This window comes from Muntiacus reevesi, chromosome 5, assembly GCF_963930625.1.
Source record: "Muntiacus reevesi chromosome 5, mMunRee1.1, whole genome shotgun sequence".
NCBI classification, from domain to species: domain Eukaryota; kingdom Metazoa; phylum Chordata; class Mammalia; order Artiodactyla; family Cervidae; genus Muntiacus; species Muntiacus reevesi.
Genome location: NC_089253.1, coordinates 97,894,542 through 97,910,623, shown reverse-complemented (window position 1 = coordinate 97,910,623; position 16,082 = coordinate 97,894,542). Strand labels below are relative to the sequence as shown.

At 46.7% G+C, this 16,082-nt stretch overlaps 2 protein-coding genes across 2 annotated transcripts in view; one reads left to right on the top strand and one right to left on the bottom strand.

The window, feature by feature from the left end:
• The window catches only part of DNAJC16 (DnaJ heat shock protein family (Hsp40) member C16), a 37,781-nt gene extending 34,705 nt beyond the window's left edge, over positions 1–3,076 (top strand). The window contains exons 14-15 of the mRNA XM_065936039.1: positions 453–623; positions 1,142–3,076. Of these exons, the coding sequence (XP_065792111.1) occupies positions 453–623; positions 1,142–1,541 (571 nt within the window). The 3' untranslated portion in view covers positions 1,542–3,076. The remainder of the gene's footprint in view (positions 1–452; positions 624–1,141) is intronic.
• A 1,283-nt stretch (positions 3,077–4,359) lies between these two features.
• AGMAT (agmatinase (putative)) lies at positions 4,360–14,066 on the bottom strand. Its single transcript, XM_065936040.1, has 7 exons — positions 13,689–14,066; positions 11,925–12,127; positions 9,154–9,202; positions 7,897–8,092; positions 7,278–7,457; positions 6,033–6,117; positions 4,360–5,364 (listed from the first exon to the last, which is right to left on the bottom strand). Exons 1-7 carry the CDS (start codon positions 13,985–13,987, stop codon positions 5,291–5,293), a joined length of 1,086 nt encoding a protein of 361 aa, XP_065792112.1. The 5' UTR covers positions 13,988–14,066; the 3' UTR covers positions 4,360–5,290.
• Between the last annotated feature and the right edge of the window lie 2,016 nt (positions 14,067–16,082).

Below are 16,082 nucleotides of genomic sequence, written 5' to 3'. Positions count from 1 at the left end.
CTTAGGGTCACAAAGAGTTGGACACGACTGATCACACACAGTGCTAATGAGCGTTGACTAAGACCGTGGAGGTGTTTAGACACACGTCTAGTTATCGTCTCCTCAGGACCCTCAGGTTCTCAATCTCAGGTTTAATAATGAAGGCGGGAAGCAAAGAAGCATGTCAGGCAGATGCTAGATGAGCCAGGAGCAGAGATAAATAGCTGTGTTGACAGCCTTCATCCTGTACTAAAGCCACTTCTTCACCAACTGCATGGTAACACCTGCAAGGTAATTTGTAGGCTGGGATAGCCAGGTCAGTCCTGCCCTTCCCCTGTATATATAGGCTCAAGGATAGTTAATACTGTACCTAGTCTGACTAGAACATAGCAATTTCTTCCACTTGTTCCTTTTAAAAGTAACGGCATTCCCCTGTCCTCTAAGATCTTAATTCCTCAATATTTTCTCCACAGCAAGATTCCTAAAAAAGGCTTTGTGGAGGTAACAGAACTCACAGATATAACATACACCAGTAACTTGGTACGCCTGAGGCCAGGCCACATGAACGTGGTTCTCATCCTGTCCAATTCCACCAAGACCAGCCTGCTGCAGAAATTCGCTCTGGAGGTCTACTCATTCACTGGGTGAGTTCCTCTGTGCACTGGAGAGGGGGCATGACGGAATGCGTGGAAGGAGGAGGGGCAAGCGGGCATACTTGGGTGAACCGGGGGTGGGAGGGTGGAGGGGGTGGCTAGAGAGGCTTTATCCAGGCAGCATGGTGTTGGTTGTTACCTGTCCAGCCCCAAGATCCATCCAGGCCATCATGCAGGGACCTTTCTTCCCCTTGACTGTCAGTTCTGGACAGAAGAGCTTGAACTCAGTCTCCCCTGAGCCCTTTCAGGAAACTTCTCTGGCTCTGAGTGTTTTCCTGAAGCCTGACACTGAGAGTGAGACCCAGCAGGGACTGACACCCAGCTGGAAATGAGTGAGGGGCTGTTGCCACCTTGTAGAAACCCTCCAGGCCCCGCAGAACGCCTTCATCTCTTCAGATCCTACCCAACACAAAGCCTTTTCCTATTTGAAATCTGACTGAGATTCTTAAGTTCCCCGTGATTAAATGTGCCCAGAAGTACCCTAAATCCTCCTTCTGTCCTTCCTCCAGGAGCAGCTGCCTACACTTTTCCTTCCTGAGTCTAGATAAACACAGAGAATGGCTCGAATACTTACTAGAATTTGCTCAAGACGCGGCCCCAATCCCAAACCAGTACGACAAGCATTTCATGGAGCGTGACTACACGGGTTATGTGCTGGCTCTGAACGGCCACAAGAAATACTTCTGCCTCTTCAAGCCCCAAAAAGCAGTGGAAGAAGAGGAAGCCATGGGGCCGTGCAGTGACTTTGACTCCTCACTCCATCTGGGTGAATGTCGAGGGAAGTCTTCCTCTGGCCTCGGACCCAGGCCCATCAAAGGAAAATTGAGCAAGCTGTCCTTATGGATGGAACGGCTGCTGGAAGGCTCCTTACAGAGGTTTTATATCCCGTCATGGCCTGACCTAGACTGACAGGGTTTCAAAAAAGAGACTCGAACTCTTCAGACTTTTTAACAGGCCCCTGTGAACAGGTATTTTTCAGGACTCAAACTATCACAATGGACAGAGTATAGATTTTAGATTATTCTTCCAGAACAATGGCTAGAAGAATCTTTCCTTTGTCCTGTCCTAACCTAGGAGTGAAAAACACCACACGTTGACTTCCCCGGATCAGAATATTTTCCTTTGGGTCTTTTTTTCCTCATTTGAATGCCACACTATTTAAAACAGACTGTTCCTTCCCTCTTCCTTTGTCATCTCTGCCACGTGCTCGCCCCACCTTCCCTGTCCCACCTCTGTACCTCTGTGCTGGGCCCTGCAGTGGAGGTGTTGGGGGCGCCTCTCAAGCCGGGTGTGCGGGCGGTCACCTGCCTCCCCCATCTGGCCTGGGCTGTGCTTCTGCCCCAGCGCTCGCTCTTCCTTTGGCACAACCCACCTCAGGTTCTGGGCCCTGCATCTGCATCTCGAAAGAGGCCTAGTTCCAAGCAATCTTACATTAATGATTTCTCTGGTAGTGAATAGCTAAAACTATATTTGGGGGGCATCCCCCTACAATGGCTGGTCAGCCACAGTTTTAAAGGTTAGGGACGAATCGGGGCTCTGCCTTTCAGTTCAGTTTTCTTCCCAAGACAAGAGAGGGGCAGCCTGGGCAGGGCCTGAGGCAGCACCTCTCTGAGCACCCCATTGGCTGCCTCCCAAGCACTAGGGTGTCCTCAGAGGGATCCGCACGGCAAGAAGTACTGTAATGACCTTGAGCCATTTACCTGTATGTTTTCAGATGCCTTGCTGCCTCTGTCAGTTCTGGGGTATGGGTATTAGGAGCCATAACTTGTAATCATGTTCTCAGAATGTAGAGATAAGCTGCCATAAGCCAGTAGATGTTCAACTGAAGAAACATTACTCCCGCTGTGAGTCAGGCTCAAGGAACCTCCTCCCTCCGGTGGTGTCTCCTTAGTAAAATACTAGACACGTCTTTGTATCAAGGAACTTAAAATTTCTCAGCAGTTGTTATTTTGAACCCTATTACCCCAATAGTGCTGTATCTCCAAGTCCTCTTTCATGACAAGTGAGCCGAGACACGTTCTAGACTCCCGTTTTGCTCACTTTGAGCTTCTGGCCTATATTTCAACGTCTCGTCTTAATTGTTTTCACTCTCAACAACTGCTTCACCAGTAACAGGATGAGACCTGTCGTCAGCACCCCAGTTTGCTGGGCTCCGGTGAACCAAGGACACCAGGCAGGATTCTACCAGCCAGTTAGAGAGCTTTCCTTTTTTTTTTAGAGCAAACTGCCTGGAGTTTGGACAACCTCAAAGAGTTCAAATGTCAAAGCAAATTGTCCTTCTGTAAAGTGAAGGCTCAAAATCAGTGATGGGACAAAATAGGTTAATAACTGCTATTTTCTTTAATCATCATTGCTTTAAACTAAGCCATTTGGATTGAATGAGAGTGGCAAGTAATAAATTGAGTCCAGAAATTCTTGTAGTTTTCATGGAATCTATAGCTTTATTTAAAAAAATAATGAAATCACTGCCAGGCTTTATTTTTTCCAAGTGATCCTCTCAAAATGGGTGTTTATTTTGATTGCTCTATCACATGGCACCTGGCCCAGGTGGGACTGATCAAGGAATTCAGTTTTGGCTCTGTGATGCAAAATTATTTTCTGCATCTCCTCTGGCCAAGTTGCTTATATGAGGAGTGGTTTGGTTCAATGGTAAGTTTTTCATTTTTTAGTTTCTGAAACTAATGGGATTCCTGACCTTAACTTCTGAAAACCAAAACACCCCAGATCTGTTCATTTTCAAAAATTTTACTAAAAAGCACATTCAGACCACTGCACCTTTCATTTGCACAAAGAAAGGAAAGCGATAATGATGAAAACATTCCTAGGAAATATTTCAGTCCAAAAAATCATCTAGAGATCTGTTTGGGGACTGGTAGATAATATCCCCCAAGAGGACACTGAGAAGCTTTTATTTTAAACTGACCTTGACTCTTGACCACCTAAGCCTTTCCTCCTGAATGTTGTTTCCATGAATTTGTTTACTTCCGTGTCAAATGTATGAGCCACCATCTTGCTCAGCCAATGCTACTGTTTCTCTTTTTCACATATGTAAATCAAACAGACCCAATTTTGGCTTTAAGTTAACTTCTTGGTCTTCGGGTATCTTGGAACTGACAACACTGATGTTATTAGAGGTAGGTTTTTCTTGTTGATACAGTTTATGCCTCATGGTTAACAGATGGGACAGTCACTGGCCTAAAACAAGCCTTTGTAGACACATGCTCCCATTTAAAAAACATTTTTTCATTAGGCCCAGGTGTCAGTGGCACAGTCTGTCTAACATAGAGTTCATCAGCTCCAACCAAGCAACATGTCAGTGAGCAAGTCTGCCCTAACTCCCATGAGGCACCACAGTCTTGTTGCCATCACTGACTAACCATGAAAGTTTGGCTGTGGTTTTGAAATAATGGGTTGATTTCCTCCTCATTCAGTACATACATTTTTCCTGATATAAAAAGAAATGGGATCTGACTGTGTTTTAAGTGGTTTGTGTTATTTGGGGCAAAGGATTAGGAGCAAACACTCGGACATTTTTTCCTAAGTGAAATTACTGAAAAACTGATGCAGAACAACTTGACAAATGAAACGCTGCTCACATCCAAATACCTGACCTCGTCCTCAGAAAAGAAACACAGCCTGGCAGCTGCTGAATCTCTCTGTTCTGTGTGTCAAGGAAGATGATTATACTTTCAAGACAGACCTGAAAAGAAGGTGAATATTTTGCACTTTTGATACTCTTAGGAACAAATAACTTATTCGGCAAATGGTGTCTTTTTTATGTTGTTTTTGTTTTGTATCGTGAAACAGGCACTGAAGCTGATGTTATTTTGTTTTAAGAATCTTACAGACTGGAAACAGAAATAAACTATTTTAATGTGTGATGATTACGGGTAGCTCTTATGTCACGAGGTGATGATTTGACCATGGACACATGATCAACAGAATCGAATCTGCATGTTACTCAATACATGCTTAAGATCATCATGCCTTCACTGCAGATTTCAGGTACTGCAGTCTTAGAGGGTGGGTCAGCTTGAAGAGAAGATAATGTAACACAGGCTTAGAGGGAGTAAGTTCAGAAAGTATATAAACAGCCCTTCAGAGGCCAGCTCATGTTACCTGGTTTAGAAGACATTCCTGCATCTTCCTGGGGTTTTGAGTAGGAAGTCTCTTTATTAGGATCTGCACATTCTTTTCCTTTCACACTTTGTTTAATGTTCACAGAAGCCCTAAAACCAAGATGCAGTCCTAGGCTTCTCAGAGCAGGGGCTATATTTTAAAGGAAGATACTATAGAAATCTGGAATGTTTCTACAGTATGATTTCATAGGATTTTTTTCATTTCATTCCTCCAAATTATAAATACACTGCATTCTCCATCCCTCTCCCCTTCATCCTCCATCACCATTCTTCAAAGGAAAAAACAGCACAAGTGCATCTTTTTTTTTTAAGTTAATTCAAACTCCTGAGGAATACTGGCTGTTTGGATTCGAGTTTTACTGAATGCCCTGATGGTTACAGCTACCAATGACATTTTTAGCAGAATGTTTTATTGGCATCAGCTCTTCAGTTCTCAGATTTTGCTTGCACACAAGTACGTCCGGAGAATTATCATCTGTGCAAGCTGCTGTTACATCTTGAAGAATCACAGGACAAGGTTCAGACGACTGTCACTTTGGGGAGAACACACAGCATCTCAAACAGCAGGTTGGCTGCCACCAGGGCTGTGTTTCCTACAAAGAGGTGAAACCCAAGCATGAGCAGTGTGCAGTCCACTGCCTTAGGTCAGCGTCCTGCCTGTGCTACCTGACCACCCCGTAGACATGCTTTCCCCGGCATTCTCTCCATCCAGCACCATTCAGAAATAGTATTTTAAAATTCAGAAGGCTCTGTTTACTCAGACCAGATTTCCCCAAAGGAAAACCTGTCATCATGCTGTGTACTGTATTTATTATCTATCCTCTGAACCTAATAGGCCCAAGTCTGTAAACTGCTAACATTAAAATTATTGGGAGGGCATCTGCTTTGAATCTCTCTCCTAAACCAGCTGACTCTCCCAGTTTATTAATATTTATAAATATCATTTGTGCCTTAAGAATTCACTCTTCAATGAAATATCAAAGGCGAATGGCACTGTGCCGCCCCATCATTGAACTGCAGGCTGGTTTCTCTTCTGCTGATGGGTGGGGCCAGCTAATAATCCTTAGCTGCCTCCCAGGGGTTCTGTTAGGGTTCATTAGCTCACATCTATACAGTGTGCATTAATAGGTTTATTTTCTTCACTGTAGGACATACTCAGCAGGTTCCCGGGTTGTCTAAAAGGACCCATCCATCTACTTATTAGAGGAAGACGGTTTAAACTAGCAGCTGCCTACAGATCACACTTATCTCCCTTACTCACCAGAAGGATCGTAGGGTGGTGAAACTTCCACAAGGTCACAACCCACCACATTCAGGCCTTGACAACCCCGGATGATCTCCAGAGCCTGTCCAAGATCAAGTTTGAGTTGTCCACAATGGTAACCACTGACAACAGAAAGCCACCAGTAGAGGCCTCCGTGGATTTCTCCCAACCCAGACCCCCCCTTCAACTTGAAACTGTCGCTCTCCCTCAATAAACATTCACTCACCAACAGGCCCCGAGGGATCATCAGAAACCAGCTAACCAATCACTTCAGTGCCATGCATCCAGGCAGCAGTCCCCATTTTTGGCACCAGGGACAGTTTCATGGAAGACAACCTCAGAGGTGGGGAAAGGCCCCTCTAAGGTGGAAACTCTTAGCTCAAAGGACTGACTGAGCAGAGGAGCAGGGGGAGGGTGGCCCGGGCAGAAGGAAAGACACGTGCGGAAGCGCCATGATGGAAGAAGTACTGTAGTTAGAAGACAGGATAAGTGAGAGGGGTGGTTGGAAGAGCACCACTTTGCCTCCATTTTGCAGGTGAAAAGCTGAAAGGATGCAAAGCAGAGGAATGGAGTGTGTTCTAGAAAACTGGCGGGAACCAGGAAAGGCTTCAAGAGAGGCAGGTATGACCATCCTCCTTTCTGAGAGGATAGAAGATAATCAGTTAGGTTCAAGCAGTCTTCATTCATTTACTCCAGTATCTTTGAGTACCTCCTACTTATATGTCAGACACTATCCTCAGTTCCAAGAAGAATGAACAGAACGAAGGTCCACACCCTGGAGCTTTCCTTCCAGTTATAATCACACCCCGATTCTGCCTTCCTGTGTGTATGCTGAGCACACCTATGAGAGCTTTATTTGAGGGTTTCCAAAATTCTTGAACTACCTTGGGAGGTGGTTCATCCCACTGTGAATATATTTTAAATTGAACCCCCTAAAAAATAAAATGTGGTGCTTAACAGGGTGTATTACAATACTATCCCCATGGACAGGTGGACCAGAGGCAGAAAGACCAAATAACAGACTGTTATTATATCCCAGAAAAGAAAGGAGGTCCCTTGCCAACATCAGTTGCTCATCAGTAAGGGAAAATCCAAACCTGTGATCAGCCCTGAAAACAATAAAGGCCCAAGTGCTCTGATTTTAAAATCCCATCTGATTCCTGAAGACTCAGTTCAAGTCCCAGGAAAGTGGGAGACTCAGTGTCCTCACCCCAAAGACGTGTCACTGGTGGAGTTCCTTACCTGACTAGGAGTAAGACCAGCAATTTCAGGTGTCCCTGTGCCCGGGGCGTAAGCAGGGTCCAAGCCATCAATGTCAAAGCTGATATAAATGGGTCTGCTTCCCATCTGCTGCCTCACTTCCCCCATCAGAGGAACCAGTGACTTCAGCCAGCAGTCTTCAGCCAGGACCACCCGGAAGCCCTGGAAAGGTAGAAATTGGAGCAGAAGTTTGACACTTGGGCCTGGAATATTTACAAGGCATTGTCTATGGGCCCACTGTATTCTCAGCTTACATGCACCTCACATTTGACCCTCAGTCTCCATGAGGAGGGAACTGTCATCCCCATATCGACCCATTGATTTGGGTCTGGACCTCCTTGGCTCTTTTCCAAGCCAGCAACATCTAAGGGCTTGGTTTGTTTCTGATTGTCTCCCCTACCCAGTGATAAGGCATCATCTGCCTCATCAGCTAGCACCCTTGCTCCTCTCTGCTCCACATGATGCAAACGCAGCTTCCGTCCCCACTCTGTGAACTTGATCAGCAGAACCTCATTGAATCCATAGCTACCATTGAGTGGCCGATGGAGAGGAAGGCAATGTGAGGGGCTGGGGACACCAGGAGGGGCTTTTGGTCTGTCACCTGGCTCCGGCTGTATCTGTAGGTATCCAAGGTCGTGGAAGAGCCCCGGATGCCGATCTGCACCACACGCTTGCAGTCCAGGAGTCCCTCGTCCACACACCGGCGGAAGGGGGTCCCGTGATAGAGCTTCTCCCCTAGGGCCTTGTCGACTGTGTCCATGTGAGCGTCCACATGCACCAGCCCCACAGGACCATGCCTGTTGACAACAGGGCAGCTCAGGGGCCAGGCCTCCCAGTGGGGCCCGAACACAGCCACCCTCCAGGCCACCAAATCCTAGTGACAACTCACAGTCATGGCGGGGGATATCTGGCATCAATTACTAGCCTTGCAACTGGCTTCTGACTTCAAATCCCTGAGCATCTCAGAAGAAAAATAAGCTCAGAGGAATCAGGCAGACAATAGTCATGTGCTTTAGCTGACCCTCTCTACCTCTCACCCACAATTTTCTTTACTTAAAGACAGAGTGCTGGGTGGGATGAGAAGATAGGGTGGTGGCTCAGGTGAGCTCATGTGAAGGCTCAGCAAATCAACACCACCCTTTCTTCAACTTCAGTACCAAGAAGCAGCTTCCCCCAACTCTCTATAATTTTCATCAACCCTGCCAGCCACCCAAAATAAACAGACAATCCAAATCCATGCCAGGCTAACATAGCTTCAAGAAAAGACTTGGGCCCACCCACCCCCAGCCAGAAGGCTACCCACATATCTCTCCTGTATATGAATTCTGGAGCAGCATCACCTCCGCCCATCTGTCTGTTTCTCAAAGTAACCAAAATTAGTCAACGCCTGGTAGACTTTCACTACTGGAAAAATCCATCTCCTCAACTTCTGGGAAAGGGGGCCTTTCAGGAAAAAACAGGGCCTCCCCTCAGCAAGCAACACCACAGTGCTTGTCAGTATTTGTATTTGGCCTTTGAAGCAAAACAAAAACAAGTTAACTGGGGTTGTGTATTTCAGTAAAGGCTCATCTTCCAAAAACAGAGGCAAACGCTGAGCCTGCATAACAGCAGATCTAGGGCAAGCGAGGGTGGCCAAGGCATTAATAATAAATTGTCTTGGCTCCCAGCTGGTGACTGACAGACACACCTGGAGCGCGAGGTTAATTTTGATCCATAGAAGCAACTCAGTGGGGAATTTCCTATCACTCCCAGTAACCTGAGCCGGCAGAAGTCACCTGACGCCCTCTAGCAGCAAACAACTCATTCTCCAGCTCCTGAATTTTGAAATCTTGCTTGGGCTCCTCCTTTTGGGACTTACTTTTCTGCTATCGCTTGCAATATAGGATAGGTGATTGTATGATCTCCACCTTCAAAGAGAAAAAAAAAAGAAGAAAACTTGTAATGTGGATTTGGAATAAGATTTGAGGACCATGTATCACCTAGAACCATCTTCAGTTTGCCCAATTCTGCCATCTTTTCAATTAGACTGGAAGAACTATAACCATAGCTAAAATAAGATCTTGTTCAGTGATGAAAAAATGGCCACTAAATGCCTGACATTACATTGTCATTTAAAAGAGAAAATTAAGGGATTTCCCTGGGGTCCAGCAGTTAAGACTCCATGCTTCCAATGCCAGGGGTCTTGGATTCAATCCCTGGTTGGGAACTAAGATCCCACATACTACATGGTGTGGACAAAGAGTTAAAAAAAAATTTTTTTTAATAAGAGAAAATTAAGTTAAGGCTTATAATTTAAGCTTTAATATAGTCAAAGCTCTGGTTTTTCCAGTAGTCATATGTGGTTATGAGAGTTGGACCATAAAGAAGGCTGAGTGCCAAAAAATATATGCTTTTAAACTGTGGTGCTGGAGAAGATTCTTGAGAGTCCCTTGGACACCAAGGAGATCAAACCAGTCAATCCTAAAGGAAATCAACTCTGAATGATGCTGAAGCTGAAGCTTCAATACTTCAGCCATTTGATGCGAGGAGCCGACTCATTGGAAAAGACCCTGATGCTGGAAAGACAGAAGGCAAAAGGAGAAGGGGATGACAGAGGACAAGATGGTTGGATGGCATCACTGACTCAATGGACATGAATTTGAGCAAGCAGCAGTCCATGGGGTTGCAAGATTTGGATACAATTGAGTGACTGAACAACAACAAAATTAAGACTTATGGGGAAAATGGTCAGACCAGCTCTGCCCAGGTAAGCTTTCTGCAGTGACACACATGCTCCGTATCCGCACTGACCAACATGGAGGGCCCTAGCCATTGGCTATGGAGATGTGGCTCATGCCACTGAGGAACTGAATGTTTTATTTTATTTTATTGCAATTCAAAGAGCCACCTATGGCTAGGGGCTACCACACTAGACAGCACAGGCCTAAAAAAGTATTCCCATTGATAATTATTAATAATAACAAAAGCTATTATAATTGAAGCTTAAAATATGCCAGTCGCAAATCTGCATGCTTTATATGCACCTTAGTTATATGCCTCTGACACAATATAAGAAGGCAGGTGGTGGTGGTACTACTCCCATTTTACAGATAAGGGAATGAAGCATGAACAGTGAGTGAAAGGTAGAGCTGAGATTTCACACCATGACAGCCAGAAACTCCACTCCTTACCACTGTGCTTTGCAGGCTAGGCCCTCTAATTTGACAAAAATAAATTTGGAGGGACTTCCCTGGTGGTCCAGTGGTTAAACCTCTGAGCTGCTACTGCAGGGGACCAGGTTTGATCCCTGGTTGGGGAACTAAGATCCACATGCCAAATGGTGCACCCAGTAAAATAAATAGGGCTTCCCTGGTGGCTCAGTAGTAAAGAATCTGCCTGCCAATGCAGGAGACACGGGTTCAATCCCTGGTCTGGGAAGATCCCATATGCCACGGAGCAACTAAGCCCTTGCATCACAGCTATTGAGTCTATGCTCCAGAGCCCAGGATTCACAACTACTGAGCCCACGTGCTGCCACTACTGAAGCCCGTGCTCCCTAGAGCCCTGCTCCGAAACAACAGAAGCCACCGCAGTGAGAAGCCTATGCACCACAACTAAGAGTAGCCCCTGCTCGCTGCTATTACAGAAGAGCCCATATAGCAACGAAGACTCAGCACAGCCAATAAAGAAATAAAATTATTTTTTAATTCCAACTGGATATTTAGAAAAAGGTACAATTTTGACTATTTGTGAACCGAAAAAGAAACGCTACAGGGAGAGCGGAGCAGGATGGAGGGGGAGGGTCAGAAGAAAGTTGCCCTACAGATTAACATAGACGCTGATGAGAGAAAAAAAGGCCCCCTTGCAGTTCTCCCAAATTAAGTCATTAAAACAACATCCTTGAAATAGTTAAAAAGTCACAACTAAGCCCCTGCTAGCAGCTTTCCTCAGGCACAAGATCAAGGGTTGGGACAAGGTGAGGTGGGTAGAGGCACTTGCCAAAATTGAAGGAATAAATTGAAGGATGCAAAAAAAAAAAAAAATTTTTTTGAAGGATGCAAAAATTGAAGGAACACTAAATAAAAAAAACACCAGTAATTGGGGAATTCCCTGGTGGTTCAGTGGTTAGGACTCCACACTTGCAGGGGACCAGATTCAATCCCAGGTTGGGGAACTAAGATCCTGCAAACTGCAAGGCCATTAAAAAAAAGAGAGAGAGAACTACACAGTCATCAAGATAAATACTATTTTAATGTAATATTTTTAAAATTCAAAATCAGTGCAAGAAAAAGAATCCATGATAAAATTTCAAAAAAGATAGGATCAGTAATTGTGCTATTCTGAGCCATACTGGAGCATGAGGCAAAAAGGGAAAATCACTTATGTATATTGTTGGCTTTTTAGGAACCCCTTAAATTTTGCACTAAGGTAAATGCCTCACTTGCTTCCCCCAGCCCATCCCTGTCATCATACTAGTCCAAAAAATGTAAATATCCTCTCCCCAGGGGCCAAAATAAATGAACTAAAAATGTTCTCTTTCCTCTGTCTCCATATTCACAGTGGTTTGCCCTGGAGAAGTAACTGTACTCCAGCTAACAATAAATAAACCCTAAGCTCAGAGAACTACACTCGCCTTGCAGCTGCCATTACCCAAGGTCAGAGGAACACAGCCGGCTGCTACGATTTTCTGATAGGCCGCTCGAATCAGGCGGCAGCTGTCCTGAAGGTTGTAAAGATTGACATTCACATCGCCTAGGTCTGCAACCCTGAGGAACTGGAAGGGAACAGCTCCTGTGCTAGGATTGGCGGTCCTAAGCAGCACCGATTCTTCTCGGATCCGGCGGGGTCCAAATCTGGAAGAGGAAGAATCACTCTGTGAGCCATCCCTAAAGGTTTAGAGGCTCTCCCTGGGCCAGAGCTTCCCAGGCTCTGTGCTGGGTCTGAATGAATCTTTGCTGCAGGGTTGGGGTTCGTCCTATATATTGTAGAATGTTAAGCAGCAACCCTGGTCCTTGCCCACTCGATGCCAGTAGCACCCCTTCCCACATGTTGCCACAACCAAAAACACATCCAGACTCTGCCAAATGTGGCCTCTGGGGGGAGAGACACACCCGGATGCTCCCGAGGAGAACCACTCAAAAGTTCAAAGCTCAGTTGTGTCTGACTCTTTGTGACCCCATGGACTGTAGCTCGCCAGGCTCCTCTGTCCAGGGGATCTTCCCAGCAATAATACTGGAGTGGGTTGCCATTTCCTTCTCCAGGGCATCTTCCTGACCCAGGGATCAAACCAGGGTCTCCCGCATTGCAGGAAGACTGTTTACCATCTGAGCCACCAGGGAAGCCCTTGGGAACCACTGATCTGACCTATATAGTGAAGAGATTAAAGGCACAGATTTAGAAGGCCACCCATCACCAATTTACTAAATGGCACTAGATAATTTCTTAATCTCTCTGAGCTTCAGTTTCCTAATCTGTAAAGTAATAATGACATTTACCTTACTCTGCTGGTGTAAGTAAATCAGGTCACCTATGTAAAGCACCTTGCACTCAGTAGGCATTTAATAAAAGGTGGCATTAATAGATCAGTAGTCAGCTGGAATATTGCTGAGCTGAGTCAGAAATAGCTGATGTTCAACAATTAGGAGAATCGGTTTTACTTCTTCTAACTTAATCTTACGGCTTTTGGTAAGATTGGCTTCAAATGGTAAAGAAGCCACCTGCCAAAGCAGGAGACTCCGGTTAGATAGCTGGATGGGGAAGATCCCCTTGAGAAGGGAATGGCAATCCACTCCAGTATTCTCGGCTGGAGAATCCCACAGACAGCGGAGCCTGACGGGCTACAGTCTATGGGGTAGCAAAAGAGTCCGACAGGACTTCAGCTTCTAAACAAATACAACGTGATCTTAAGAAAACTGCCTTATTTGGCGGGCTTCACTGGCAGGCCAGTGGTTAAGGCTCTGCGCTTCCACTGCAGGGGAGCCCGTTCCATCCCTGGGCTGGGAAATAAGATCCATCCGTCATGCCACCTTGGCGTGGCCAAAAAAACCTGCCTTATTTTGAGCAAACTTTTGAGTTAGGTGATATCTAGAGGTTTTGGGAAAAGGCAGCCAGCTTCTGTTCTCAAATTTAATGTCCCCTGCTTTTGTAAACCGGAAGTACCCACAGCCACCATCCCAGCTAGGCCAGGGAATGGAGAAGTCTCGGTCCCTAAACCCCAATGGGTGACACACGTGCTGAGCCCTTGGGATTACTTGAGGCAAACTGACCTGCCTCCCTGCCCCCAAAGGGCACTTTGGGACTAGACCCTGACTTCCAACTCCACTCTGGGTGAGCGAAAGCGCCTCTCCATGAGTTTTGTATGCACGGTGGCCGCCAGGCTGCCCGACACGTGTCCCCGAATCCTGCTGACCTTACCTCGCCCCAGGCCGGTTGGAAGTCCCAATGTCCAGCGGCACCCCGACGAAGGCGGCGTCCAGCCCCTCGGGAGAGGCCTGCACCGGCAGCCGCATCATGGAGCAGATGCCCACCGACCGGGCCACGAACTCGGAACTGGGGGGTTGGTTCCGGGGGGCGTCGGAGGCCTGGCGGCTCAAGCGGCGGCTGAGGTCGCAGAGTCCCGCGACCGGGCGCGCTCGGCCCCTGGGAACCAGCCTCCGCGAGCCCCAGCCACCCCCCAGGCCCCTGGCGCAGGTGGACGCCAGCAGCCGCAGCATCCCGCCCGCCTGCCCGCCCCGCTGGTCCCCGCAACAGCCAGAGCCCCAGCCGCCTCGGGCTCAAAGTGCAGGGGCGCCCGGGGATCATGGGCAGGGGAGGGGCTCCAGGGACCCGGCCGCTCGCTTCCCTTAACCCTTTTCTGAACTTTGGCCTCTAGCTCTTTCGGTAAATAGAGCTAGTCCCGCGGTTCCCGGCTGACGTCCACTGCACTGCCCCCGGTGGGTATGCGCCCCCCAGAATCCGGCCCTTGGCAGTTTCCTCCCCCAGAGTAATACTTTTAAAACCGGAAAAGATATGAAGGGGAAAGACCTTTCTCTAAGCGAGAGAACTTGGAGCTTTTTTTTTTTAAGTACCAAGAAATGTCTGAATGGGAGTCTCAGGAAGCAGAAAGTCTTAAATAACCTTTTCTAAAAAGGACTTAGAGGCCAGTGCGTGCCCAATCATGTCCGCCAGGCTCCTCTGTCCATGGAATTTTCCAAGCGAGAATACTGGAGTGGGTTGCCATTTCTTACTCCAGGGGATCTTCCCCACGAAGGGATTGAACTTGAGTCTCCTTTGTCTTCTGCATTGGCAAGCAGATTCTTTACCATTGCATCACCTGGGAAGCCCCTGAGAGGTGAGCCCACTGGTTAAAAAAAAAAAAAAGTTTGATTTGTAATGAAGTTATGGAGCCATTGGGTGGTATTATATATTTTTAATCTCTAGAAGTTGAGATTGAATGGGAAAGGCTGGAGTTTGCATTAAATTGGTCCCTTTAAATAAAATCACACTTTAGGGAAATCCCTGGCAGTCCAGTGGTTAAGACTCTGCAGAATCCATGCTGAGGACCCAGCCTTTTCCTTTTCCAGGGGATCTTCCTGATCCAGGGATCGAACCTTTGTCTCCTGCATTGGCAGGTGGGTTCTTTACCACTGTGCCCTAAGGGAAGCCCCTATATATACATATACCCACTCTTTTAGATTCTCTTCCATTATAGGTCATTACAGTGTATTAAATAGAGTTCCCCATGCTATATAGTGTGTGCGTGCTCAGTTGCTTTAGTCGTGTCCAACTCTTTTCAACCCCATGGGATTCTCCAGGCAAGAATACTGGAATGGGTTGCATTTCCTCCAGGGGATATTCCCAACCTAGGGATCGAACTCACATCCCCAGCGTCTCCTGCAGGCCGAGTCTTTACCGCTGAGCCCCTGGGGAAGCCTGTGCTATACAGTATAGGTCCTTCTTAGTTTAACACATTTTTACCCAGATTCTACCATTTCTTTCACATGGCTTGTCCTGAACATATCATTTTCTTACCTTTTTTTTTTTTCTTTCATTCTCCTCACAAATATTTGCGTGCCTGTTTTATGCTAAGCACTGTGCGATAAAGACTCCAACCTCTCCATCATTAGCTACTACTGAGTATGCCTGTCCTTTAAACTTTCCACAGGTGTCTCTCTGATAGGTGTGCCCCTGCTCGCTCTCCTGCTCTCTGATGGCTCCTTCTCTGATGGCAATCTCTTCCAACATTAAGATAACCATTTTCACCTGGATTTCCCTGGTGGCTAACACGGCAAAGCGTCTGCCTACATACAATTCGGCAGTCCTGGGTCTGATCCCTGGGTGGGGAAGATCTCCTGGAGAAGGAAATGGCAACTCACTCCAGTACCCTTGCCTGGAGAATCCCACGGATGGAGGAGCCTGGTGGGCTACAGTCCATGGGGTTGCACAGTTGGACACAACTAAGCAACTTCATTTTTACTTTCTTTCACTTTCACCTAGGGCTTCCCACGTGGTGCAGTGGTAAAGAATCTGCCTGCAAGTGCAGAAGAAGCAAGAGACATAGGTTTGATCCCTGGGTGGGGAAGATCCACTGGAGGAAGAAATGGCAACCCACTCCAATATTCTTGGCTGGAAAATTCCATGGACAGAGGCCTGGCGGGCTACAGTCCTTCAGGTTGCAAAGAACCTAGGGGCAGATAATTCACAACCCAGATCCCAGCCCTGGGCTCCAGGCACCCATTTGCTAACTCCTTGGATGTTTTGGGGGGTGGATTTTTTGTTTGTTTGTTTTATTTGACTGTACCTGGTCTTAGTTGTGGCATGCAGGGACTT

Bases quoted from the DNA above. Each gene is read 5' to 3' on its own strand.
- AGMAT (XM_065936040.1), bottom strand. From the start codon at position 13,987: ATGCTGCGGCTGCTGGCGTCCACCTGCGCCAGGGGCCTGGGGGGTGGC. The intron at 12,128-13,688 runs GTAAGGTCAGCA...TTCCTCTTCCAG, and splicing joins TCCAACCGGCCTGGGGCGAG to ATTTGGACCCCGCCGGATCC. The intron at 8,093-9,153 runs GTAAGTCCCAAA...TGTTGTCAACAG, and splicing joins TTGCAAGCGATAGCAGAAAA to GCATGGTCCTGTGGGGCTGG.